Genomic DNA, 24,957 nt, shown 5'->3' on the forward strand with positions numbered 1-24,957 from the left:
GCCCACCTGGGCACACTGCTGGCTCATGCCCAGCCTGCTGTCCATCAGGCCCTGCAGGTCCCTTTCTGCCTGGCTGCTCTCCAGCCACTCTGTCCCCAGCCTGTAGCACTGCAGGGGTTGTTGTGGCCAGAGTGCAGGACCCGGCACTTGGACTTGTTAAACCTCACCTTGCTGGATTTGTTCTCAGGATCCACTCTGTGCAGGGCCCTGTGCAGAGCCCTCCTACCCTCCAGCAGATCCACACTCACACTCAGCTTGGTGTCATCTGCAAATTTGCTGATGCTGTACTCAATCCCCTTATGCTGATCATCAGTGCAGATATTGAAATCCACGATGGTTGGCTCTGAACCCTCAGCCATCCTGTGGGTGCCCTGGGATGGCACTCAAGGTGATCTGTTCCATAACCTTGCTGGGCACCCAGGTCAGGCTGACAGGCCTGGAAGTCCCCACCTCCTCCTTCCAGCCCTTCTTGGCGATGGGCTCACATTGGCACCTGCAGTGCTCTGGGACCTCCCTGGTGAGCCAGGACTGATGGTAAATGATGGAGAGCAGCTTGGGGAGCTCATCCACAGCTCCCTCATCCCCCTGGGATGGATCCCATCCAATCCCAAACACCTGTGAGCATCTGAGTGGCTCAGCAGGTCACCAACTGCTTCCTCCTGGATTAGAGGGGGCTGTTCTGCTCCCTGTGCCCATCTGCCAGCTCAGCAGAGCACTTGTCCTGAGGAAAACCTGTCTTATTCTTGAAAATTGGGGTAAAGAAGGTGTTATGTAGCTCAGCCTTTTCCTTATCTTTAGTTAAAATATTCCCCACTGCATCCAATAAAGAGTAGAGGTTCTCCTTCTTCCTCCTTTTGCAAAAAAATTTTTATACAAACTTTTTTTTTACAGAATGGGCCAAGTTAAGTTCTGATTTAGCTTTCACCTCTCTAGTTTTCTTTCTGCATAACCTAACAACATTTTCAAACACATCTTGCATTGCCAGTCCATTTTTCCCCTGAGTTCCCACAAAAGCTCCATGGGCAGCCAGGACAGTAATTTTCCTCACCAACTCATCTCTTGCCACACTGGGACAGACTGCTCCTTTCCCCTTAAGATTACTTTCTTGGAATATGTCCATCTTTCCTCGCCCCCTTTGTTTTTAAGGGCTATTTCCCTTAAAAAAATCAGGACCTGAATTGGTGCTCCCCAAATCAGCATCCTAAACAGGCCAAAATCAGCCCTAATTCCATTGTAGAAGTTTTGTTGCTGCCCCTCCCTTCTTTCCCAGAACATTGAAAACTTGATTATTTAATGGTCACTGTGCCCCAGGCAGCCTCCGAGCCCCACATCTGCCACCAACCCTTCTCTGTTTGTGAACAGCAGGAGACAGAGTGGGAGTGTTACCAAAAATTTGGTGAAACAGAAAACTCATTAACCCCAGTGTAGCATTAAGAAGCAGCATTCTTTATTCAGCTGGATGCACGGGGGAGAGCTCCTCCCAAAGCAGTGCAGGCTGAGTGCAGGAAAGTTTCTGTTTATATTCTGTATTTTGCACACATATTCATTGATTGTCCTGGACTAAACCTATATATGAATATAATTTTCCTGAAATGATTAACATATTTCCCCTCCCCTTTTGCATGTGTTCTTCTGTCCTGGGGTCTCTCTGGTGGTCCCTGGTGATTGTGGACCCCAATGTTCCCGTGGGCCTGGCTGAGCTGGAAGGACACTGAGGCTGGTGAACTTCCAGTTCCCCTTCTCACACAATGGGCATTGTGTGGTTTCCACAGGCCTGGGGTTGTGGAGAACAAGCTCCAGGTGTCAGCTCAGCTGGTGTAGACAATTTATCATCTGGTAACATGAGGTCACAGAGTGGGCTATGACATCAGAGAGTGGGTTATGTGGGGTCATTGAGCAACTCTGACATAATAGACTGCCTCTATGACATCACAGAGCCAGCTGTGACAGGGCAGAGGTCTGACATTCCAGAGCAGACTGTGACATTACAGAGTTGGCTGTGATATCATAGACCAGCTGTGTGACATTAGAGAATGGGATGTGACATCACAGAGCAGTCTGTGACATCACAGAGGGGCTGTGTGACATCCCAGCAGGGCTGTGTCAGGTCACTGGGTTGGTCACTCTGCCCCAGCTCCCCCTCACAGTTTCTCCCAACAAGCCCAATGCTGTTCATGCCCAGCAGGGTCCCTGTCCCCCGGGATCCCCCCCAGCCCACCTGGAGCCACAGCCGCCACCAAAGGGTGTTCCACAGGATCCACCCCGGAGCCTGACATGGGGACAAGGGGCCAGGGCTGTGTGACCAGGACATCAAGCACGGGGATTATCCAGGTCACTGTGGCCTGGTTTGGGTTGCCCAGGGCAGGAAAGATGTCTGGCAGCTGGAGCAGGGTCTGGGAAGGGCCTCCAAGGTGGGGCTGGAGCCCTTGGGCTGTGAGCAGAAGCTGAGGGAGCTGGGCTGCTCCAGCCTGGAGCAGGGAAGGCTGAGGGGCTCCTCATCCCAGCCTGGCAAGGACAGTGAGGAGGGGATGGAGAACACAGAGCCAGGCTCTTCACCGGGGGGCCTGGTGGGAGACAAAAGCCAATGGATGGAAGGGGAAAGAGGGGAGATCAGCCAGTTGGAGATAACACATTTCAATAAATTAACAGGAAAATAAAACTAAATAGGATCTAAAAAAACCGCTTCTCGCTGTCTTTTTAAATATCATGTATTCACTTTGAATACACTACTGAGATCTACCTAACCACAAAAGACTTGAATATTAAAATTAAATTATTCCCAGAGGCTTGGCTTGTTCAGGTGTTCTGAATGTTATTGAGCCCTGGGACGCTGAATTCCTGCACTGAAGAGCTGAAGGCTGAACAAGCCTCTGGAGCAGGAAAATTCAGCAGCAGCCTCCAAGTTGCTGAGGATGTCAGCAGCCCCCACTGAGGCCATCCCTGCCCAGAGACCGTGGGGGAATGGGCAGACAAGGAGAGCGTCCCTGGGGCTGGGGCAGCACAACTCAGAGGCACCAGGGGCTCCAGCTGGGAAAGGGAGTGTGGAGTGTGGCTGGGAAAGCCCTGCCTGGGCTGTGCCAAGCAGGACAGACAAGCCCTGATTGGGCTGTGCCCAGCAGGACAGACAAGCCCTGACTCCCAAATGCCAAACAACTCTCTCAATGAGACATTTAAAAGGAATTACAATTTTTTGTGTACTCTGAGTTATGAGCAGTGGAGAAATACCAGTACAAGAAATTCTGAGGAGCACAGAAGAACAAAACAGCCTTTACTGGGTACTTTAGAAAATCAGAGAAACTTTGGTAAAAGGTTTCTTATAGCTTTGTAGTGGTTTTGGTTTGTTAATTTAAGATTTTTCAAATCCTGGGATTTCTTAAGTAATGTATGGATGAGTGTGGTGGGTTTTAGTGTCAGTTAATTATTTATGTATAAATTTTGTTATGAGATAGGATTGTGAGAAAGGTACAGTAGGCCTAAAATTTTAAGAGGGTACAAAGAAATTTTTATTTAAAAATAAATTTAAAAAGAAGAAAGTAGTAAGAATTAAACTCTTTAGAACACTTTTTTCTTTACAACCTTTTTTTTACTGACAATGGAAGGAAACTAAACCTAAAATTTCTAGTTAGGGTACTATTTCTAGAATAGTCTTTTTTAGTTTACTTTTGGAGAGAAGTTTTACTTGTTTAGATTATGGAGATTTTTTTACAAAAGGATAAAATGGATTTTTTGATCCTCCTTATTCTCTCACTGATAACAGTTGTCTAGGGAACTTTGTTATTGTGAAGCTACTTTTATTGCTACAAGCTTTTTTACAGCTTCTTAAGGGTCATGTCGACTTATGGGGTATTGCTTTAAGTATGAGTCATTTAAAGGTAAAAGTTTTTATTATTAAGTTCAAAATTATTTTTATCTCTGGGAATAGAGATCTTTTTTTGAGGATACTGGATTATTTTTTTTTACCCTGTTTACACTTTTTATGAAATTACAGTTATTTTAACATTTGTTTATTTAAGTATGGAGATTTTTGTTTGATATTAATTTGAATTTTTTTCTGTAGTTTTATGTGTTAGAAAGAAAAAGAGTTTTTTCTCTTTAGTTTAGAAGACAATTTTATTTTTAAGATTAAGGGGTTTTCTTTCTTTTTTTTAATTAGGATTTCATTGCTTCTTTACTTACTTTGATGGTTTTATGTTGTTTCTTATATGCTTGTATTTTGTTTTTCTTTTACTCAAGGGAGGATTGAAGTATTGAAAAGGTTACTGATCCGCCTGTAACTTGTGCGGGAAGTTGTGGTTGGGTTGCATTAGGATTGGTTTTATGGTTGGTTTTGGGGTTTTTTTGTGTTTAAACTTTTAGTTGTAGGGTTATTTTCTATGGGTTGTAAGTTGTAGAAGTTTTTGGTTTTAGTTGTGTTGCGGGGAGGGGGCCTGATGGTAAGATTTTAATAGGTGTGGCTAGGTTTGTTCTGGTTGGGGTTTTATAGCCTCTTTTTTTTTCCTGTTTGGTAGTTGTTGGAGTTTGGTTTGGTTAGAATGGGGGGGAGGGGGGGCAGCCTGGGGAGGGGGGAAGGGGCTCAGCCCACAGCAGGGTTGCTTGGTTTGGTTTGATTTGGTTTGGTTTGGTTTGGTTTGGTTCGGTTGAGATGGAGGCCAGGGCCGGGGCCCACTGCTTCTTTGTTGACTGGAAAAGAAAGAGGAGGTTCCTGGGTTTTTTTAATCTTTAACATACGTGTTTCACAGAGGCGTGTTCAGTATCTTAGTGGTTTAACAGATTGTCAGTTACACAAACAGTTTTGCTTTACTTTTTAAAATTCTTCTCATGTCAAACTGACAGATATTCAATCAACAGAAAACACTTCTCAAAGCATTGACTTGGTCCATTCATATTCACAAACTCTAAGCCTGTTCAATTTAATGTTAATCAAAATCTGCAGGAGCACAGAAATAGAAGAAGAAGAAGACACAGAAACAGAGAAAGACAAAAGAGCCAGCCTGGTTCCGTGTTCTTTTGTTTTTATGGTGTCCCATAGTGTCACAATGGTGCCTTGCATCCATGGGACCCCGCAGTGTCATAATGGTGCTTTGATTCCATGGGGTCCAGCAGTGTCACAAGAGACCCTGTTTTCAATTGGATTCCACAGTGTTGCAATGGCCCCAAGGTTCCAGAAGGCCCTGCAGTGTCATAATTGTCCCAATGATTCCATGAGGCCTTGCAGTGCCACGATGATGTCTGTGGTTCCCCAGGCCACACAATGTCATGTGACTCCTCTGTTCCATGAGCCCTGCAATGTCACAATGGACTTTTGGACCGTGGGGGTTTGCAGTGTCACAATGGTTTCCTTTGGCTCCACAATGTCAAAATGGACCCCTGATGACAGGAGGCCCCACAATGTCACCATGGCCCCTATGCAGCCCTCAGTGTCACAATGGCCTCTTGGTATCATGAGGTCCCAGAGTATTCAGAATGGTCCTCTTGATTCTGTGGGAACTCCCAGGGTCACAATGGTCTCAGTGGTTCCATGAGGCCATGAAGTCTCTTAATGGTCTCTCCATGGTTCCATGAGGCCCTGCAATGTCACAATGGACATTTGGCTCCATGGGGTCTCATAGTTTCACAATAGCCCTTTGGTTCCATGACACCCCAAAGAGTCATAATGGTTCCATAAGGCACTGCAGTGTCACAATGGACCTTGGTTTGATGGGGCCTCTCAGTGTCACAACGATCCCTGCATTCCATGGAGCCACACAGTGTCAGGACAGTCCCCTAGATTCCATGAGGCCCAGCAATGTCACAGTGGTCTCCAAGATTCCATGAGGCCCCTCAGTGTCACAATGGTCCCCTTGGTGTCACAGGACCCCAGCGTGTCACAATGGTCCCTTTGGTTCCATGGGCCCTGTACTGCTGCATTCCCCCCTCCCTTTCTAAGGCCACCCTGCCAGCTAAGAAATGCTCCGTGGGCCTCAGCCTTGGCCAACAGCCCCTGGGTTCAGCTCCTCTGCAGCTCAGTACAAACACTGTCTGCCCCAGGCACTGCTGCTGCCCAACCAGCTCCTGGTTCCTTTAGGAGCAGCCCTGGGAGCTGTTTTTGTTCCCTCCGTGGCACAACATCCCTGTTCTCACACTGCCAAAAAAAGCTGTTGATGCCAAGTGCGGCCAGGATGAACCATTGCTGGGAATGAAGCCCCTCTCTTAGGGCCCTACAAACAGTGCTCCAAAAGGAGCCCTTGGAGCTCTCCTGGGCCAGCAACTCCCTCTGGGTGGGGCCTCTCCCAGCCGGGAACTCTCCCGTTTGCTGCACTTGGGGATCCTGAACAACCACAGAGCCTGGGCCGATCCCCCCACTCCTCCATGCTCTGCCCTCTGCCCACTGGGGAGATGCCAAAGGATCCACAGGGAGCATTTCCTGCCCTCAGGGGAATTTCTCCCAGGTGCCTTGCACTGACTCTTTGTGTCTGTGTGCACACAGGAGTGCCTGTGCTGGGGAAATGTGGCAGAAATGCTGCTCTCTGAGGGCTTGAGTGCCTTGGATAGCTGAGTCAGTGAGGCCTGTAAGTGAGGTTAAATCACAAGGTCTAAGTGAAGTTAAATGTTTCTTAGAGTTGTTCTTCGTTGAAGTTGTTATTTTTAATATAGGTTATTAGGTTAAATATTGTTGGGTGTTATTCCTCTGTCAAATTAGTAAGTCATGCATAATAAGTTAGGGTAAATACTCTTAAGTGCTGGTCTTTTAAGGTATCAGTTAGGGTTAAGATATAAGTTCAGTCCTGTTAAGTTTGAGCCCTGTTAAGCGTTTAGGCCGTATTCCTTTTATCCTTGCCCTCACTGTCCTTGTGTCACACACACACAGAGGGAGAGTTCTCGGTTCATTTCTGGTTTAATTGCCTGGATTTGGTTTGGTTTTGTTGTTGCTTTTTTCCTTGCTGTGCCTGAAGTGTCCAGTCAGGAGCAGAGGGACTCTTGCCAAGGAACTTTGTGCTGCTGTCCCTTAATATTCAATCTGGTTTTTGCTGCTCCCTTGCTGGGGATTTTTTCAGCGCTCTCAAGGCCTCGTTCGTAACAGGGTGAAGGAGCCCTGGCCCAGGCTCTGGCCCTGGGGGACATGGGGATGCTGCCGTGGGTCCCTGTCCCCCTGTGCCACCCCCAGGGCCCCGGCCCCCCGTCCCCGTGTCAGGCTCTGGGGTCGATCTCGTGGAACATCCTCTGGGGGAGGCTGCGGGGCCAGAGGCGGGGGGACCTGGGGGGACAGGGGACCCTGCTGTGCACGAGCAGGGTTGGACTGCTCTGGGGGGAACTGTGAGGGGGCTGGGGCAGAGTGACCTCCCCAGTGACCTCACACAGCCCCTGTGATGTCACACAGCCAACTCTATGATGTCACACAGCCCCTGTGATATCACAGATCCTAATGCTATTATGTCACCCTGTGATGTCATATAACAGTACTGTGATGTCACAGAAGACTGTGATGCCACAAAGTCACCCTGTCATATCACAATCTTTTCTGTGATGTCACAGCCTGCTCTATGATGTTACACAGCCGCCTGGTGATGTCACAATGCACTCTCTGATGCCACAGAGCCATACTCTAATGGCAGAGTTTGCTCTATGGCCTCACATCCTCTGTGATGTCATAGTCAGCTGTGTGATGTCACAACCCCCTCAGTGATGTCACAAACCCCTCAAGAACTCAGTTATGCTGAAACACTGAAATTTCTTGTTCTTTGAAGAGATCCCTGTCAGGGACACAACGGAGACAGAATAAGAATCCTTAACACTGATTTACTATTTAAGAGCGTATCATTTATTCAGCCCTGAGGTCTAGTGGGGCATAACTCCCAACCTCACATGGTCATGTAATTCTACCAGCATTGCTAAATATGTATTACAATTTACCCATTACCATAAACCCCACTTAGAGTTCCCAAATTCAGTCCTTAAAATTTTCTGTCACTGCATTCTTGAGCCAAATGACTTCTTCTTCTCTTTCAAACATTCTGGCTGAGAAAGCAGCCCCTGAATGCCTTGTTCCCATGCTAAAAGTTCACAGGTACAGTAAAAATTGAATTAACCCTTTTGGTATCAGGCCAAGGCTTTGTGTGGGCAGGCAGGGGCAGGCAGGAGGCAGAGCTGTCAGCAAAGGAAGGGCCCAGCCAGGTGGGGCAGCCGGGGGATGCTGACAGCCTGCAGGGACAGAGGCACAGGGCAGGGACACCGTGGGACAGCCTGGGCTGCACAGGGCACAGGCATGTGCAGCAGCTCCAAGGCAGCCCTGCCAGAGCCACCTTGGGCAGCACTTCGGCCATGGCTGCTGGGCCTGGGCCTAAGGCCACGAGGGGACAAGTGACCCTTGCAGGGCTGGGGCCTCATTGCCTCCTTGTCCCTGCTCAGCAGCCTGGCAGGGGCCGCCCCATGCTCCTGCCCTTGGCATTGCACATCCCCACATGCCAGTGCCCATCCCGGGAAGAGCCCTGAGCAAGGAGGGAGGGACAGGATCTGCCTGGCCAGGGGCTGGGGCTCAGGCCTTGGCCCTTTGCATTCCTGAAACACATCCAGGTTTGCTCAGCACAGAGACACCTTTGCCTTGGTTGTCCCCAGCTGTCATCACTGACTCCAGTGTTCTGCATTCCCTGGAACCTGGGGACACAATCTCAGTTGCGTCCCTGATAAAGACCTCTTGAAAGAACAAGAAAATTCATTGTGTCAATGTAACTGAGTTCTTGAGGGTTTTGTGACATCACAGAGCTGGCAGTGATGTCACAAAGTAGGGTGTGTGACCATAGAGGAGACTCTGCCATCATAGAGTGTGGTTCTGTAACATCTGAGAGTGGATTGTGTCACCACCAGGTGGCTATGTAACTTAACAGAGCAGGCTGTGACATCACAGAACAAAGTGTGACAACACATGGTGACTTTCCAACATCACAGAGTCTTCTGTGACATCACAGTACAGCTGCATGACATTCCGGGATTACATCCCAGAGTAGACTGTGTGACATCACAGGGGCTGTGTGACATCATAGAGGCTGTGTGACATCACAGGGGCTGTGTGAGGTCACTGGGGAGGTCACTCTGACCCGGCCCCCCTCACAGCTCCCCCCAGAGCAGTCCCACCCTGCTCGTGCACAGTGGGGTCCCCTGTCCCCCCGGGTCCCCCCGCCCCCGGCCCCGCAGCATCCCCCAGAGGATGTTCCATGAGATCGACCCCAGAGCCTGACACGGGGATGGGGGGCCGGGGCCCTGGGGGTGGCACAGGGGGACAGGGACCCACGGCAGCATCCCCATGTCCCCCAGGGCCAGAGCCTGGGCCAGGGCTCCTTCACCCTGTTATGAACGAGGCCTTGAGAGCGCTGAAAAAATCCCCAGCAAGGGAGCAGCAAAAACCAGATTGAATATTAAGGGACAGCAGCACAAAGTTCCTTGGCAAGAGTCCCTCTGCTCCTGACTGGACACTTCAGGCACAGCAAGGAAACAAAGCAACAACAAAACCAAACCAAATCCAGGCAATCAAACCAGAAATTAAACGAGAACTGTCCCTGTGTGTGTGTGACACAAGGACAGTGAGGGCAAGGATAAAAGGAATATGGCCTAAAAGCTTAACAGAGCTAAAACTTAATAGGACTTAACTGACACTTTAACCTTAACTGATACCCTAAATTTCACAATTTAGACAAAAACAACATTTAACAGTATTTACCCTAACTTATAACCTTTGACTTTGAATTTAACAAAGGAATAACACTTAAAAGTATTTAATTTACCCAAATACTTACATTAAAAGTAACAACTTAGCAAAAGAACAACTCTCAGAAGCATTTAACTTAATGACTGAACATTTCTTACGGTCCTGACTGACTCAGCTATCCAAGGCACGCAAACCCGCTCAGAGAGCAGCATTTCTGCCACATTTCCCCAACACAGGCACTCCTGTGTGCACACAGACACAAAGAGTCAGTGCAAGGCACCTGGGAGAAATTCCCCTGAGGGCAGGAAATGCTCCCTGTGGATGCTGTGGCATCTCCCCAGTGGGTGAAGGGCCGAGCCTGGAGGAGTGGGGGGATCGGCCCAGGCTCTGTGGTTGTTCAGGATCCCCAAGTGCAGCAAACGGGAGAGTTCCCAGCTGGGAGAGGCCCCACTCAGAGGGAGTCGCTGGCCCAGGAGAGCTCCAAGGGCCCCTTTTGGAGCGCTGTTTGTAGGGCCCTAAGAGAGGGGCTTCATTCCCAGCAATGGTTCATCCTGGCCGCACTTGGCATCAACAGCTTTTTTTGGCAGTGTGAGAACAGGGATGTTGTGCCACAGAGGGAACAAAAACAGCTCCCAGGGCTGCTCCTAAAGGAACCAGGAGCTGGTTGGGCAGCAGCAGTGCCTGGAGCAGACAGTGTTTGTGATGAGCTGCAGAGGAGCTGAGCCCAGGGGCTGTTGGCCAAGGCCCAGGCCCAAGGAGCATTTCTCAGCTGGCAGGGCGGCCTGAGAAGGGGAGGGGGGAATGCAGCAGCACAGGGCCCATGGAACCAAGGGACAACTGTGACACTGTGGGGCCTTGTGAGACCAAGGGACCACTGTGACACTGTGGGACCTCATGCAATCATGGAGACCACTGTGACATTACTGAGCCTCATGGAACCAAGGGGACTGTCCTGACACTGTGTGGCTCCATGAAATGTAGGGATCATTGTGACACTGAGAGGCGCCATCAAACCAAGGGTGCATTGTGACACTGCCGGGAGTCCTCAAACTGTGGAGACCATTATGACACTTTGGGGAGTCATGGAACCAAGGGGCCATTGTGACACTGCAAGACTCTATGGAGCCAAGGGTCCAAACTGTGACATTGCAGGGCCTCATCGAACCGTGGAGAGACCATTAGGACACTTCACAGCCTCATGGAATGAAGGAGACCATTGTGACACTGAGGGGCACCATGGAATCATGGAGACCATTGTGACATTACAAGGCCCCATGGAATAACCAAAGCATTATGTCACTGTGAGGCCTCATGGAACCAGTGAGACCACTGGGACCCTGGAGGTCCCCACAGAAACCAAGAGGACCATTGTGATACTGTAAGGCCTCGTGAAACCAAGAGGCCTTTGTGACATTGCAGGGCTGCCTGGAACCAAAGGTCCAGTGTGACATTGCAGGCCCTCATGTCATCAACGGTCCATTGTGACACTGTGGAGCCAAAGGAGACCATTGTGGCACGGCAAACCCTCAGGGTCCTAAGGTCCATTGTGACATTGCAGACCTTGTGGAACAGAGGAGTCACGTGACATTGTGGGGCCTGGGGAACCATGGAGACCACTGTGACACTGCAAGGCCTCATGGAATCAGTGGGACCATTGTGAGACTTCAGGGCCTTGTGGAGCCGAGGGGACATTGTGACACTGCTGGACCCCATGGAAACAAGACACCAATATGTCACTGATATTTTTTCATAAAAATCATTTCTTTGGGATTTTTCCTCTTCTGGGAAGCTGAGGCCCCAGAAGAAGAATGGAAACAATTGTTATCTGCTGCTGTGGATTGTAGCAGGTGCACCTATGATTGGCCCATTATCCATGTTTACAATTAAGGGCCAATCAGGACCAAGCTCTCTGGGACAGGTTCACAGAGAGCTCTCTTGTTTATTGCTATTCCTATTCTTTTCTTAGCTTAGCAGCTTCTGAAGTTTTCTCTCTATTCCTTTTAGTATAGTCATAATGTATTATATATAATGAATTAATAAATCCAGCCTTCTGATCATGAAGCCAAGATTCTCATCTATCTCTTCACCCCTGAGGAACCCTTGCAAAGCCATGTAACACCATTATGGCACTGTGGGGCCTTATGGATCCAAGGCACCATTGTGACACTATGGGGCCCCACAAAACCAAGGGAAGATGGAACAGGTCTTGCTGGTTTGGCCTCCCAGGGGCCACCTAACTGGTCCAGCTGACCTTGGAACATTAAGACTCTCTTGTCATCTGCTTCTGAAACACTGGTCCTCTGTGCTTTCCTTCCCAATGGAAAAGAACTGTTCTTTTCCGCCAGGCACCCATGGCCAGAATTGGGATTTCACCTCCAAATTTCCCTATATCCAGAGATTGTTCCAGTAGGAATATTGCCAGGACAAGTCTAGTTGCCAGTGGTTTCATGAGGGTCACTTCCCATCTGTCCCCAAAATACTGGGGAAGGCTCCATGCTTTCCTTCCTGTGGAAAGAACTGTCCTGCTTTTCCAGGTGCCCATGGCCAAGACTGGCCTTCCACCTCCAAAATTCCTTCAGTTCAAAAATGCTCCCAGACAAAATCTGCCCTTATTGACAAGTCTGCCAGGCCTTGGCCTTGTGAGGCTCTCAGCTGCCTTCCAAACACTGGAGCCCTGTGTTTTCCTTCCTGTGGAATAGAACTGTCCTTCTCCTCCAGGCACCCATGGACAGAATTGGGATTTCACCTCCAACATTCCCTGTTGTGAGAGACTGGAGGAGATTGTTGGCTCAAAACATTTTTGCACAGGGGAGGAAGGGGCAGGTCCAGCCTTGCCCTGCCCTGGAACTCCAATGCTGCTGTGCCCTGGAACCCCAATCGCCCCAGAGCCTCTATGCCAGCCCAGCAGTGTCTGCCAGTCCCTGGCACAGCACAGGCAATGCTCCACAGCCACCTCTGCAGCCCCCAACCCAGCTCCTGAGGGACCAAATGAGCCCAAGTCCCACCTGGGGGAAGGGCCCAGGGAAACCAAGCTGACCACAAGGCAAGCACACATCTTGACCCTACCTCCACTTGGAATTTCCATCTGAACACTCCTGGAATCCAGGACTTGGTAGCTGTGTGGGTGCTTCTGTACATGTTTTTTGTTTTTCTCTTTCTGTGTATATTTCTTCCATTTCTCTTCTCTTGCAAATCTTGAGTAACTTAAAACTGCACAGGCTTAGAGTTTGTGAAGGTGAGTGGTCCAATTTAAAGCTTTGATAAGTGGGGTTTTTTATTTCATTGAATGTCATATTAAACCATTTGCCAAGTTTCCATAATTTTCTAATATAACTAGTAAAAGCTGTCTTGTTCTTTCGAGCTCCTGATGATCTCTTGTCAGAATTTCTGCACTGCGTCCAACTCAGAGGAAACAAACAATTGTAATTTCTTTTAAATCTCTCATTGAGAAAGTTTTTTAGTGGATGGGAGTCAGGGCTTGTCTGTCCTGCTGGGCACAGCCCAGGCAGGGCTTTCCCAGCCACATTCCACACTCCATTTCCCAGCTGGAGCCCCTGGTGCCTCTGAGTTGTGCTGCCCCAGCCCCAGGGACGCTCTCCTTGTCTGCCCATTCCCCCATGGTCTCTGGGCAGGGATGGCCTCAGTGGGAGCTGCTGACATCCTCAGCAACTTGGAGGCTGCTGCTGAATTTTCCTGTTCCAGAGGCTTGTTCAGCCTTGAGCTCTTCAGTGCAGGAATTCAGTGTCCCAGGGCTCATTGACATTGAGAACACCTTAACAAGCCAAGCCTCAGGGAATAATTTAATTTAATTGTCCAAATCACTTGTTCAGCCTTCAGCTCTTCAGTTCAGGAATTCAGTGGCCCAGGGCTCATTAACATTCAGAACACCTTAACAAGCCAAGCCTCTGGGAATAATTTGATTTCAGTTTTCAAATCATCTGTGGTTAACTTGACCGATTTCAGTAGTGTGTTCAAACGGAATATATTCTATTTACAAAGATAATGAGAAAACTTTTTTTAGGTCCTTCTTCAGTTTTTTCCTGTTCATAAATCAGTCTGTGCAGTCTCCAATTGACATTGAATCCAAGTACCTCCTCATGCAATTTGAATAAAGATGAAAATCAAGACCCTTCATGGCTGACAATCAATCAGACTCTGTCCCCACCCCCACCCCACCATTTCCCCCATCCAAGCCCTGGCACTCAGAGCAGCCTTGTGCAAATCTGAGCTCCCTCCAGCCCAGGCTGCACCTGCAGCTTTCAGCTCCTTGGCTCCAACTCCCACCTGCTTTTCTCGGAGAAGGAGCTGCCTGAGACACAGAGGGATGTTCATTTCTTGTCAGCCAACAAAGCCAAGGGAAGGCACAGCTCCATCAAATGCAAAAGTCATTCCTCTGCTGGATATTGAATCCACTTTCCACAGCAGACAGTCTCAGAGCAATGGAAAACACCTTCTGTGCACAGCACAGATCTCAACAGATCCTCCCGTGCAAACCCTCCATACTCTGATTCTGCCCAGATTTGCTCTTTGCACACAGCAGTCATACACTGAAGTCAGGAGCTCCCTCCATGACCAGAGGGAGGAACATAGGGAAAGGGGATGAAGAGCTCTCCTGTGCAGAGCCAAGGTCCAAGTGCAGCCCCTGCAGTGGGAACCACAACTCATCAGGTTTGTGTCCTTTGTGGTCAGGGACTGGTGGCATCCAGAGGCACAGAAAGGTTTCTTGCCAACAAACACAAGTTGAACATTTGAACAGTTTAAGAACCATCACAGCTCTTCCCTCAGCTCTCTGGGATGTCCCAGAAGCATCTGACATACCCCCAATCCCCAAGGGATTTCTGTACAGGAAGAATTCTAAAAAAAGGACATAAGAAAACACAATACTGTGATAAATATAAACAGAAATGACATGATGTTTAATTATATATTTATTTGAACTTCAGAAATATTGGGCAAATTCTTGCAGATCAAAGTATGAAATCAGTCCTTTGAGAGGTACTTCAATGACCAGAGAGGACCTAGAGGAGTAAATCTGGGGGCAGCAGGAAGTACATAGATCCACCTGCTTTAAAAGAAGAGATGTCCTTAGACATGGCCATTTAACCAGGAGGGCTGGAAACACCTGATGGAAAAGAAAGATTAAATCATAGAATGAATATTGTGGACACAAGCAGAGGGGAAGATCAGTATTTTTTCTCCTTCTGCCATCAGTATGCTTCCAGGAAATCCCTGTTTTTGATGGGAAAACTTTGCTATAACTTCAAAGTACTCAGATTACCCAGATAATAAAGATTTGTTTGTATATTAGAAACTAACAAGTATTTAAACCTGTGCCCCTATCCAGGCAGACATCAGTTGTGTGCCCATGAACAGGCAGTGCCACTTGTGCCCTGAGGTGCCCAGCTGGGATTGGATCTCTCTGAGAGCACCTGAGAGAGAGTAGGGCACCTTGCAAGCTGCAGGTCCCTGACAGCCCCACAGGGCTCCTGGCCCATCAACATCTGCTCTGCTCCAGTCTGAAACAGGGCCCAGCATGGTGCCAGGATCATCAGAGAGCTGAGGTGTGTGCTGGAATTCAATGCCCTCCCCATCCCTCAGCAGCCCTGCATTTCCCTCCTGCAGCCTTGGCCTCCAGCACAGCCATGGAGGCTCTTTGGGCTCTGCACTGTTCCTGCAGCCCCAAGGGCAGCTGAGCTCTGCCTTTGGCACAGTCAGGCCTGGCCAGCGCAGGCCATGCTCAGCAATTGCTTGTGTGTGCCTGGCCTTGCTGTCAGCCCCGGCAGCGGCTGCGTGGCCCCTTTGTGGCCCTGTGCTGGCCCAGCCATGGTGGCCCAGCCCCTGTGCAGGCCCAGCCCAGGCCAGGAGCATTGCGACTGGGAACGGCCCCTGTGCCGTGGTGCCCACAGCAGCCTTGGGGCTCTGTGCCCCATGGCCTCCCTGCTGGGCAGCCTCTGCCAGCTCCTGCAGAGCCCCTGGCACCTGTGAGGCTGCACAGAGAGCCCTGCCCCGGGCTCTGCCAGCCTCTGGGCCAGCAGAGAGGCAGCCAGGGCTGGCCATGGCTGTGAATAGGCCCTGAGCCCCGCAGGAGGATGGAGCTGGGCCACAGCCAAACTCAGCCCAGGCCAAAGCTGGGCTCAGCAGCCAGGGCTGCCAACACACGGGCACAGAGGCTGGCACTGACAAATGTCCTGGGCCCCCTCCCTGCTCTGTCCATGCCACCAAGGGCACAGAGCAGCCTCCTCTCTGGGCCACATGCCTGTTTGCAATGCCTTGCACAGGCGCTGGCCCTTCCCCACAAGGCCTGGCCGGAGTCCTGTCCCTGCACGCTCAGCCAGGCTGAGGTGGACACTGATGGTTTCTGGGCCAGGCTCTCTGAGCCCAGCTCCCTGCAAGCTCTGCCAGCTGCCCTGAGCTCTGGGCAGCACCAAGGGCCTCTCCCCAGCCCAGCCCAGCCGGCTCTGGCCCCACAGCTCTGCTCAGGCCAGGCTGCTCTGGGCACTGCCCCACGGCCTCAGCCCCTGGCAAGGGCACAGCAGCAGCTGCAGCTGCCACAGGACTCAGCCCCAGCCATGGGGGGAAGGTGCTTGGCCAAGGCCAAAGGAGGCTCCCTGGCTTCCCTGCTCCCCTTGGGCTGAGGTGCTGAGAGCTCTGCAGCCCCTGCTGCCATCCCATCTGCCCAGGGCAGCACAAGAGCCCCAGCCTTGGGGCCCTCAAGAGTTGCTCCTGCTCCAGGCCCAGGGCCCATGCCAAAGCTGGGGCAGCCACAAAGCTGTGCCCATTTCTGTTCATTGTTGCTCTGATGGGGATGGATCTGCTGGCACTTGGAGGTTGCTCATGAATTTTACTACTCCAGAGGCCTCTTCTTTCTTGAGCTCTTCAGTTCAGGAATTCACTGGAAAAGGCTGTTAAACATTTCTTCAAATCACCCAAACAAGACAAGCCCTTGGGAATAATATAAGTTTTCAGTTCTTCTGTGATTAATTACACACATTTCAGAAATGTATTCAAAGTGAATATACTGTACTGAAAAAAATGCAGAGAGAACTGTTTTGTCCTATTTTTTTCCTGTTTATAGATTGATATCAGCAATGCAGTGTCCAGTTGATATTGACCCCCAGCAGCTCCTAATGCAGCATGAATACATATGAAAATCAAGACCCTTTATGGCTGACAATCAATCAATCAATCACAATTTCTCCCCACCATTTCCCTTATCCAACCCCTGGCACTCCTATGGATCAGGAATTGTGTGCCCAGCAGGAGCAGGGCAGTGATTCTTCCCCTGTGCTCAGTACTGGTTGGGCAGCACACTGTTAGGTCACAGGAACTGGCTGCCCAGGGCAGTGGGTGAGTCACTGTCCCTGGAAATGTTTATGGAAAGACTGGATGTGGCACTCAGTGCATGGTCTGGGTGACAAGGTGGTGTTGGGTTCCAGGTTGGACCTGATGCTCTCCAAGGTCTTTTCCAGCCTGGTTGATTCTCTGATGATTGTGACACTGCAGGGCCCTGGGGAAGCAAGGGGCCATTGTGACACTGCGGGGCCTGGTGGCACTAAGAGGACCATGGTGACATTGTGTACGACATGGCAGGACAGAGCCAAGAGGCCATTGTGACACTGTGGGACTGAATGGAAGCAAGGGGTCCATTGTAACAGTCTGGGTCCTGGTGGAACCACAGAGGTCACTGTGACACTGCAGGACCTTGTGGAACCAAGGGGCCATTGTGCCATTGCAGAACCAAGGAGACCGTTGGGAGAGCATGGGCACAATGGAATCAAGGGGCCATTGCTCCATTGCAAGGACTCTGGGAACTGAGGGAACAATTGTGACCCTGTGGTGCCCCATGGAACCAAGGGTCCCTGGTGACACTGCAGGATCTTGTGTCACCAGGGCTCCATTGTGACACTGCAGCACCAAGGAATTCATGGTGGCCCTCTGAGGCCTCAGGGAACCAAGAGGCCACTGTGACCCTGCAGGGCCTTGTGGAACCATGCAGGGCATTGTGACAGAGCAGGACCTGGTGTCATGATGGGGCCATTGTGACACTGCAGGGCCCCATGGAACCAAGGGGACAGTGCTGCTCCTCAGTGTCACATATTTTATCTGAACATATTTTATGAAAAATCCTTTTGCTAGGTATTTTTCTCCTGAGAAGCAGAGATGCCTCAGAAATGAAATGTAAGCAATAATTATCTGCTGCTTTGGAATGCAAAGGGGGACCTTGATTGGTCTCATGTGGTGGTTTTTAATGTCCAATCACAGTTTGGCTTTCTCGGACTCTCTGGTCAGTCACAAGATTTTATTATCATTCCATTCTTTTCTATTGCTTGCTAGCCTTCTGATGAAATCCCTTCTTCTATTCTTTTACGATAGCTTTAGTATATAATTTTATTTTAATATATATAATATATATCATAAATTTATAAATCAGCTTTCTGAAACATGGATTCAAGTTTCTTGTCTCTTCCTTTGTTCTGTGACCCCTGTGAAAACCACCACACCTCAGGTACTCCTGGAATAAAGGAAACATGTTTGACAAGGTGGTGGCCCTTGGGACCAAGAGACCATTGTGACACTGTGGAACCAAGGAGAGCATTGCTGCACTGCCAGACCTCATGGAACCAAGGATACACTGTGACACGGAAGGCCTTGGGGGCCAAGGATCCATTGTGACACTGCAGGGCGCAAGGATCCAAGTGACTTTGTGACATCAAGGGGTCCCTTGAAACCAAAGGGACATTGTGACACTGGGTGGCCTCATGGAATCATGGAGAGCATTGGGACACTCGGGGGCCTCATGGAACTCTGGTGACACCAAGTTGTCTGGGAATGTTGATCTGCTGCAGGGTAGGAGGGCTCTGCACAGGGCCCTGGACAGGCTGGATCCAGGGCCCAGATCCAAGAAGGTGACGTTTCACAAGTCCAAGTACCGTGTCCTGCACTTTGGCCACAACAACCCCTGCAGCACTACAAGCTGGGGACAGAGTGGCTGGAGAGCAGTCAGGCACAAAGGGACCTGCAGGGACTGATGGAGAGCTGGCTGGGCATGAGGCAGCAGTGTGCCCAAGTGGCCAAGAAGGCCAATGGCTCCTGGCCTGGCTCAGGAATGGTGTGGCCAGCAGGAGCAGGGCAGGGATTCTTCCCCTGTGCTCAGCACTGTTTGGGCAGAACCTCAAGTGCTGTTTGCAGTTCTGGGTCCCCCATATTTAGGAAGAACATGGAGGGGCTGGAGCATGTCCAGAGAAGGGTAGCAAGGCTGGGGAGGGAGCACAAGTCCTGTGAGGAGCAGCTGAGGTAGCTGGGGTTGTTTATCCTGGAGAAGTGGAGGCTCAGGGCAGACAAGGCGGTGTCAGGGCACAGGGTGGTTTTCATGTTCTCCATGGCCTGTTCCAGCCTTGCTGATTCTGGGATTCTCTGGAACCACCCTTGGAGCAGTTGCAGGATGAGCCCTGGGCCTCCTCTGCAGAAGCTCCAGCAGCCCAGGTCCCTCAGCTTCTCCTGCCAGCCCCAAAGCCCATCCTGTCAGTCCTGCAGAGCCTCTGCAGCTCCTCCTCCACTGCCCAGAACAGGGAGCCCCAGAGCCAGACACAGCAGCCCAGATGTGCCTCTCTGGCCTGGGGTGCCTCTGGCAAGGGAGCAGCACCAGGCACTGCAGGAGCCTGCAGACAATTCCTGCAGCACTTGTAGGATGATCCTGCTCCCCAAGGGACGTTCCCATGGGGCCAAGTCAGGAACTGCAATGGGGAGTGGGGCCAGAGAGAAAAGGGGAAAAAGGGATGGGCTGTTTGCAGGGGAGGGAAGAGGGGTGGGCAATAGGAAGAAATTTGTAGCAGGAAGAGGAAGGAAAGCAAAGGTGAAGCCAAGGAAATGCTCAGGGCAGTTTGGGGGTGGCTGCCAGGCAGCCCTGGCTCTGAGCAACAGTGTCTGCAGTGGGACATGAAACTCCCAGCTGATGGGAACAAACTTTCTGGCTGACTGCAGAGGCCAGGACAAAGCTGAGTGGTTTCCCTGGTGTCCCCCAGCCCTTGCTGGCCCCAGGGGCTGATGGCATTTGTGCTCCCTCAGGGTCCTGTCCCCACAGCGTCAGCATGGGGGTGCTCCCCCTGCTCTGTGCAATGCAAACAGGGGCTGCGGAGCCAGTGCTGCCGTGTCTGTGCCTGCAAGGATGGGGCACCTGTGTGAGCTGGGGGAGAGGCCAGGGCTGCAGAGGGGGGATGTTGTTGGCAGCTCCATGAGGATGCTCTGGGACGCTGCCCTGGGCAGTCCAGCCCACTGGGGATGGATCAGCCCCTGCTCTGCTGCTCCTTCCCATCTGCCCCAGGGCCCTTGCAGAGCCCCAGCCATGCTGTTTGCCCCTAGCCTGCCCACGGCCAGCCTGAGGCTGCTCACGGGGTTTTCTGTGCAGAGCATTGGCCTGGGCGTGTTCTTGAGAGAGCCTGGGCAAGGAGCCTGGAGCCCCCAGGCCCTGGGCTGAGGCGTCAGCGCTGCCCCAGCAGTGCCCATGGCCTGTCCCTGCTGCAGCCCCGGCACTGCCACACCCAGGGCTGTGCCTGGCCCCGAGAGCACTCAGGCCCTGCAGCAACACCAGGGCCACCAGGGCAGCGGGGCAGGGCCATGGCAGCAGCACTGGCAACACCAAGTGCTGCTGCTGCTGGGCACAGCTGCTGGGCCAGCACTGATCTGCCCCCAGCTCTGCACACAGACATTGCTGCTGCACCTCCAGACAAGTCAACAGAAGGGGAATCTGTAGTTAAAACTTTGCTGGGAGAGCCTTTAGTTCATTTACAGCCACTAAAAGCACAGCTCCTCCTTGACAAGTCTGGGGCCACAGGACAATTTAAGAGAAAGAAAATGAGAAATGGAATAAAGAAAAGCCTAGATTTAGAGACAATAATACAAACTAAAACAGAGGGGAAAAAACCCCAAATCAACAGAACTATCCAAGATGAGTTTTATTATAGATTATTTGCAGAAACTGGCCAGCCGTTTAATGTTTCTGAAACCATCCAGTTGTCAGTCTCCACACTGTAGCCTTGAGCTCCTGGTTCCTCAGGCTGTAGATGAGGGGGTTCAAAACTGGAGGAACCACCAAGTACAGAACTGAAACCACCAGATCCAGGGATGGGGAGGACATGGAGGGGGGCTTCAAGTAGGCAAAAAAGCCAGTGCTGATGAACAGGGAGACCACAGCCAGGTGAGGGAGGCAGGTGGAAAAGGCTTTGTGCCGTCCCTGCTCAGAGGGGATCCTCAGCACAGCCCTGAAGATCTGCACATAGGAGAAAGCAATGAAAACAAAACAACCAAAAGCTATAGAGATAGAGAAAAGAGAAACCTCAATTTCCCTGAGGTAGGATTTGGAGAAGGAGAGCTTGAGGATCTGGGGGATTTCACAGAAGAACTGGCCCAGGGCACTGCCATGGCACAGGGGCAGGGAAAATGTATTGGCTGTGTGCATGACAGCACTGAGAAAGGCACTGGCCCAGGCAGCTGCTGCCATGTGGGCACAAGCTCTGCTGCCCAGGAGGGTCCCGTAGTGCAGGGGTTTGCAGATGGACACGTAGCGGTCGTAGCACATGATGGTCAGGAGGAAATACTGTGCTGAGAGGAAGAACATTATGAAAAAGAGCTGTGCAGCACATCCTGAGTAGGAGATGGTGCTGGTGTTCCAGAGGGAATTGTGCATGGCTTTGGGGACAGTGGTGCAGATGGAGCCCAGGTCGCTGAGGGCCAGGTTGAGCAGGAAGAAGAACATGGGCGTGTGCAGGTGGTGGCTGCAGGCTACGGTGCTGATGATGAGGCCGTTGCCCAGGAGGGCAGCCAGGGAGGTGCCCCGCAAGAGGCAGAAGTGCAGGAGCTGCAGCTGCCGCGTGTCTGCCAATGCCAGCAGGAGGAAGTGGCTGATGGAGCTGCTGTTGGACATTTTTTCACTCTGGCCATGGTGGACTGTTGAAAGAAGACATTGACAAGCGCTTTGAGTCAATCCTATGAGGTTATTTTAGGAATTCCCTCAAAACTACTTTTCTATCTGTGGGGGAATTTCACTAAGCTTTTTTTATTTTTGATTGGGTTTATGCTTTTGAGTCCCTTCCTCATCTTCAGCATTGCTCTCAGCCTGAACCCCAGGGAAGCCCAAAAGGGAAAACAGGGCTCCCTGTGCCCCAGAACAGTCAGACCTGCTGTTCCCACAAAGGTGCCCTATGCCTATTACATCTCCTCTTATTTCAGGGTGATGAAATTTTAAACATGTTTAAAAACAAAAGTGGAGTTTCTAAAGACTCCAGTTTCAAAGTCAATTTCTCTAAGCCCGTCTCTCTTTCCCAGTGCACCTGAACAGAAAGGGATACCAAGGATGGGTCTGGCTCTCTGCTGCCTGTAACTTTGCCTACTAGGAACTGTTCCTCTCTATCCAAGCCTTGTCCCTGCCAGTGCTGCCAGAGCCCAGCCAAGCCCTGGGGACTCAGCTGTGCCCTGCAGACACCTCCCAGCACAGGGCACTTCCCAGGGGCATCTCCATGGCAGCAGGGCCTTAAGGGCAGGCCAGACAGAGATGCTGCAATCCAAGGTGCTGCTGCTGCTCTCTGTAGGGAGAGGAGGCTAAGGAGGCTTTCTGAGGGAGATCTGGGGCCCATCTGCTGATGCCCAGGCTGACAGTGCAGGAGTCTCAGTGACACAGCCAAAGCTGACAGCCCCTTTCCCTTCCCTTCAGGAGAAAGCTGAGAGCAGCCCTGGCCATGCAGCACCATCTCCAGAGCAGGAGGAATCTGCTCTGATGGGGGTGGCTCCTTCCACCTCCAACTTCTCCCCAGCAGCATCCATGGGCAGCTGCCAGGCAGGCTGAGAGCTGCCCCTGGCAGGTGGCACATGCCCTGGGCTGGCCAAGAGCCCTGAGGGCTGCAGGAGCTGCTCTGCAGGACAACCCTGGCTGCACATGCAGTGCATGTTCATGTCCCAGTCATGCTGTGCTATGGCTGCTTTGCAAGTCTGCTTTAAGCCAAATAAATAGGAGCGATAATATCAGGAAGGGGAAATTCTGAGCTGGCCCTGTTGTGCCTTCTCCTCCTGCTGCCTTTGCTGATCCAAGTCTTGGCCAGCCCCCTGGCCTGTTGGCTCAAGATGCTGATCCCCTGGAAAACCTTTTTGTTCCAATGGGCTTCCAACACAGCCAGAGCTCTGAGCCACGTCCTGGCAGGGCCATGTGCAGGAAGGACCTGGGGGCTGCAGCTGTTTGTTCCATCCCTTACCTGCTTGACTACCTGAGCAGATTTAAGGACAGTGCAAATCTGGAGAAGATCTGGGTATTTCTGAGAGCTGAAAAGTTATGGATGTGTCCCAGGCATGTCTGGAATCACTCTGTCTCCAGTGGTTTCCTCCTGTGTTAAACACTTGTCTACAGTCAAGGCCAAACTCCCTCTTCCCGACTGAGCTGTGCCAGGAGTTACTGACCTCCTGTGCCAGGCTCTGGAGCTGCTCTCATCATGCCCAGATTTCCCTCTGGGAATGTTTGCCTGGCTTGAAACCACTGGCCTGAGCCAGCCTGGCTGAAGAGACCTGGGAGGTGGCCACAGATCCATTTGGTGAGCAGCAGACCATTGCCTCTTCCCAGGCTCAGCATCCAGCAGAGGATCTGACACCAGCCCCAGGCACACAAGCACAGAGCAGATCGTGTCCCTGCAGCCCAGCGAGCTGTGACACCTCTGGGAATTTACTGGAAAGCCCTACCACCTCTCTAAGGCTCTCAGGAACAACCATGAGGGAAGGAAATAAAAAACAAGCCCTCAGAAAAACACAAAATGCTGTGTGAAGTACCTGAAATGCCCCCAACAGTTTAACTAGAGCATGGAGTAAGCTGAGAAAATGTATGAACAAACGAATTAAACAAGTGAGCACACAGCAGACAAGTTGGCATTTAGGTGTCTACTGAGAAAGCTTAAGCACAGCAAGGGGAGAAAAAGCAAACTCAAACCAAGGCATAATATCCCTCACATTTTGGAGCAGAGCTCTCAGACCATGTATCATCCAAACCACTCCAAATTACCATCTGCCAGAATGTCCTTCAAAGAAAAAAGGTCCACAAGTTTGCAAAGCAGCAGTTTAATGTTGTCCTATCAGATGAGAGGCTCTCTCCAAAGAAGATTTTTGCACTTGAGTAAGAAACACTACACAAAAGTGTGACTCTCGTGGCTACTGCTACACTGTCAGGTACCATGAGACAATGAATTTTTGGAGTCCTGGCCATGTCATGGCAGGTACATCTGGAAAGAAGCTCTTTAGCAGCCCCTGTCATTTCATAAGTTACCTGCAAATGTTTCCAGATCCTCTGCATGATCTTCTCTGTATGCAGAAAGAGTCTACATAAAGAACCTGAGCAAACCACTCTGGTATTGTTTCAGAGACAAAGATACACCAGAATATGAAGAGCAGGTTTTGTTTCTCATGTATCTTCCTGTCATCCCTAAATCAGGCTCTGTTTCAGACTAGAAGCTGGATCCTTCCCTGCTATAAACCTGGGTACCTGCTCCTGTCCACGAGGCCCATCACTCCACACACGCTGAGGGCCAACTGCATTGCATATGAGATTGCCAAGTAAATTCAGGTCTGTGCATGCACCATGTGTTAGACTAGGCCATAAATAATTTATGATGCTGGAGAAGGTGACTGTATTTTTAGGTGTAGAAATATGCAGATAAAACAGTCCTGACCTTCAATTTTCACTCTGCACTTCTGATCCTGAATTTGAGTCTATCCAATGAATTTCTAAAGCCTCTGCACCTCTGAATGAGCAACACATCCCCTGCAAAGCCCCAAAACCCATAAATCAAAAAAGGGGCACCAAGAAAACCCATGGAGCCCACAGGATACCTCCTGTAGCCAGCGCTACACAGGATGCCCCAGCATAAGGAAGAGCAGGCTCCTTCCCCTGAACCTCAAACATTCTGCAGGTCAGTCTCCTCTGGATTCTGGCTGCTGACCCTTATTCCTGACCCCACATCTAATCAACACGCCTTTGATGTCAGAGGCACGTGTTCATGGGGCCCAAATCTCTCTCTAAAGACCACGGGAGCTGCTCAAATCAGCACCTTGCCATCCTGAGGCAGCCTAGAAGCAAGGATGAGGAAGGACAAAGGTGCTCACTGGGGTGCTTGTAACTGTACCCTCTGTTACATCTTCCCCCAGAGAGAGCTGTCAGTGGGACAGAAGGAGAATTATTCCTTCCTTGGACTTTGTAGAAACAGGGAGCCCAGGGAAACCAAGAAACAATCATAGATTTGACACCACAT

The 24,957-nt window shown here is 50.8% G+C and overlaps 1 protein-coding gene across 1 annotated transcript in view; it reads right to left on the reverse strand.

Annotated features, from left to right (window-relative positions):
* The window catches only part of LOC128943471 (olfactory receptor 14J1-like), a gene marked incomplete at its 5' end in the record, with an annotated part of 43,814 nt that extends 22,596 nt beyond the window's left edge, over nucleotides 1–21,218 (reverse strand). Inside the window, one exon of the mRNA XM_054286407.1 lies at nucleotides 20,757–21,218. Coding sequence (XP_054142382.1) covers nucleotides 20,757–21,218 — 462 coding nt within the window. The remainder of the gene's footprint in view (nucleotides 1–20,756) is intronic.
* Between the last annotated feature and the right edge of the window lie 3,739 nt (nucleotides 21,219–24,957).

This window comes from Melozone crissalis, unplaced genomic scaffold (genome assembly GCF_028551555.1).
Source record: "Melozone crissalis strain CALT ecotype California unplaced genomic scaffold, PUWL_Pcris_2 ptg000046l_1, whole genome shotgun sequence".
Lineage (NCBI taxonomy): Eukaryota > Metazoa > Chordata > Aves > Passeriformes > Passerellidae > Melozone > Melozone crissalis.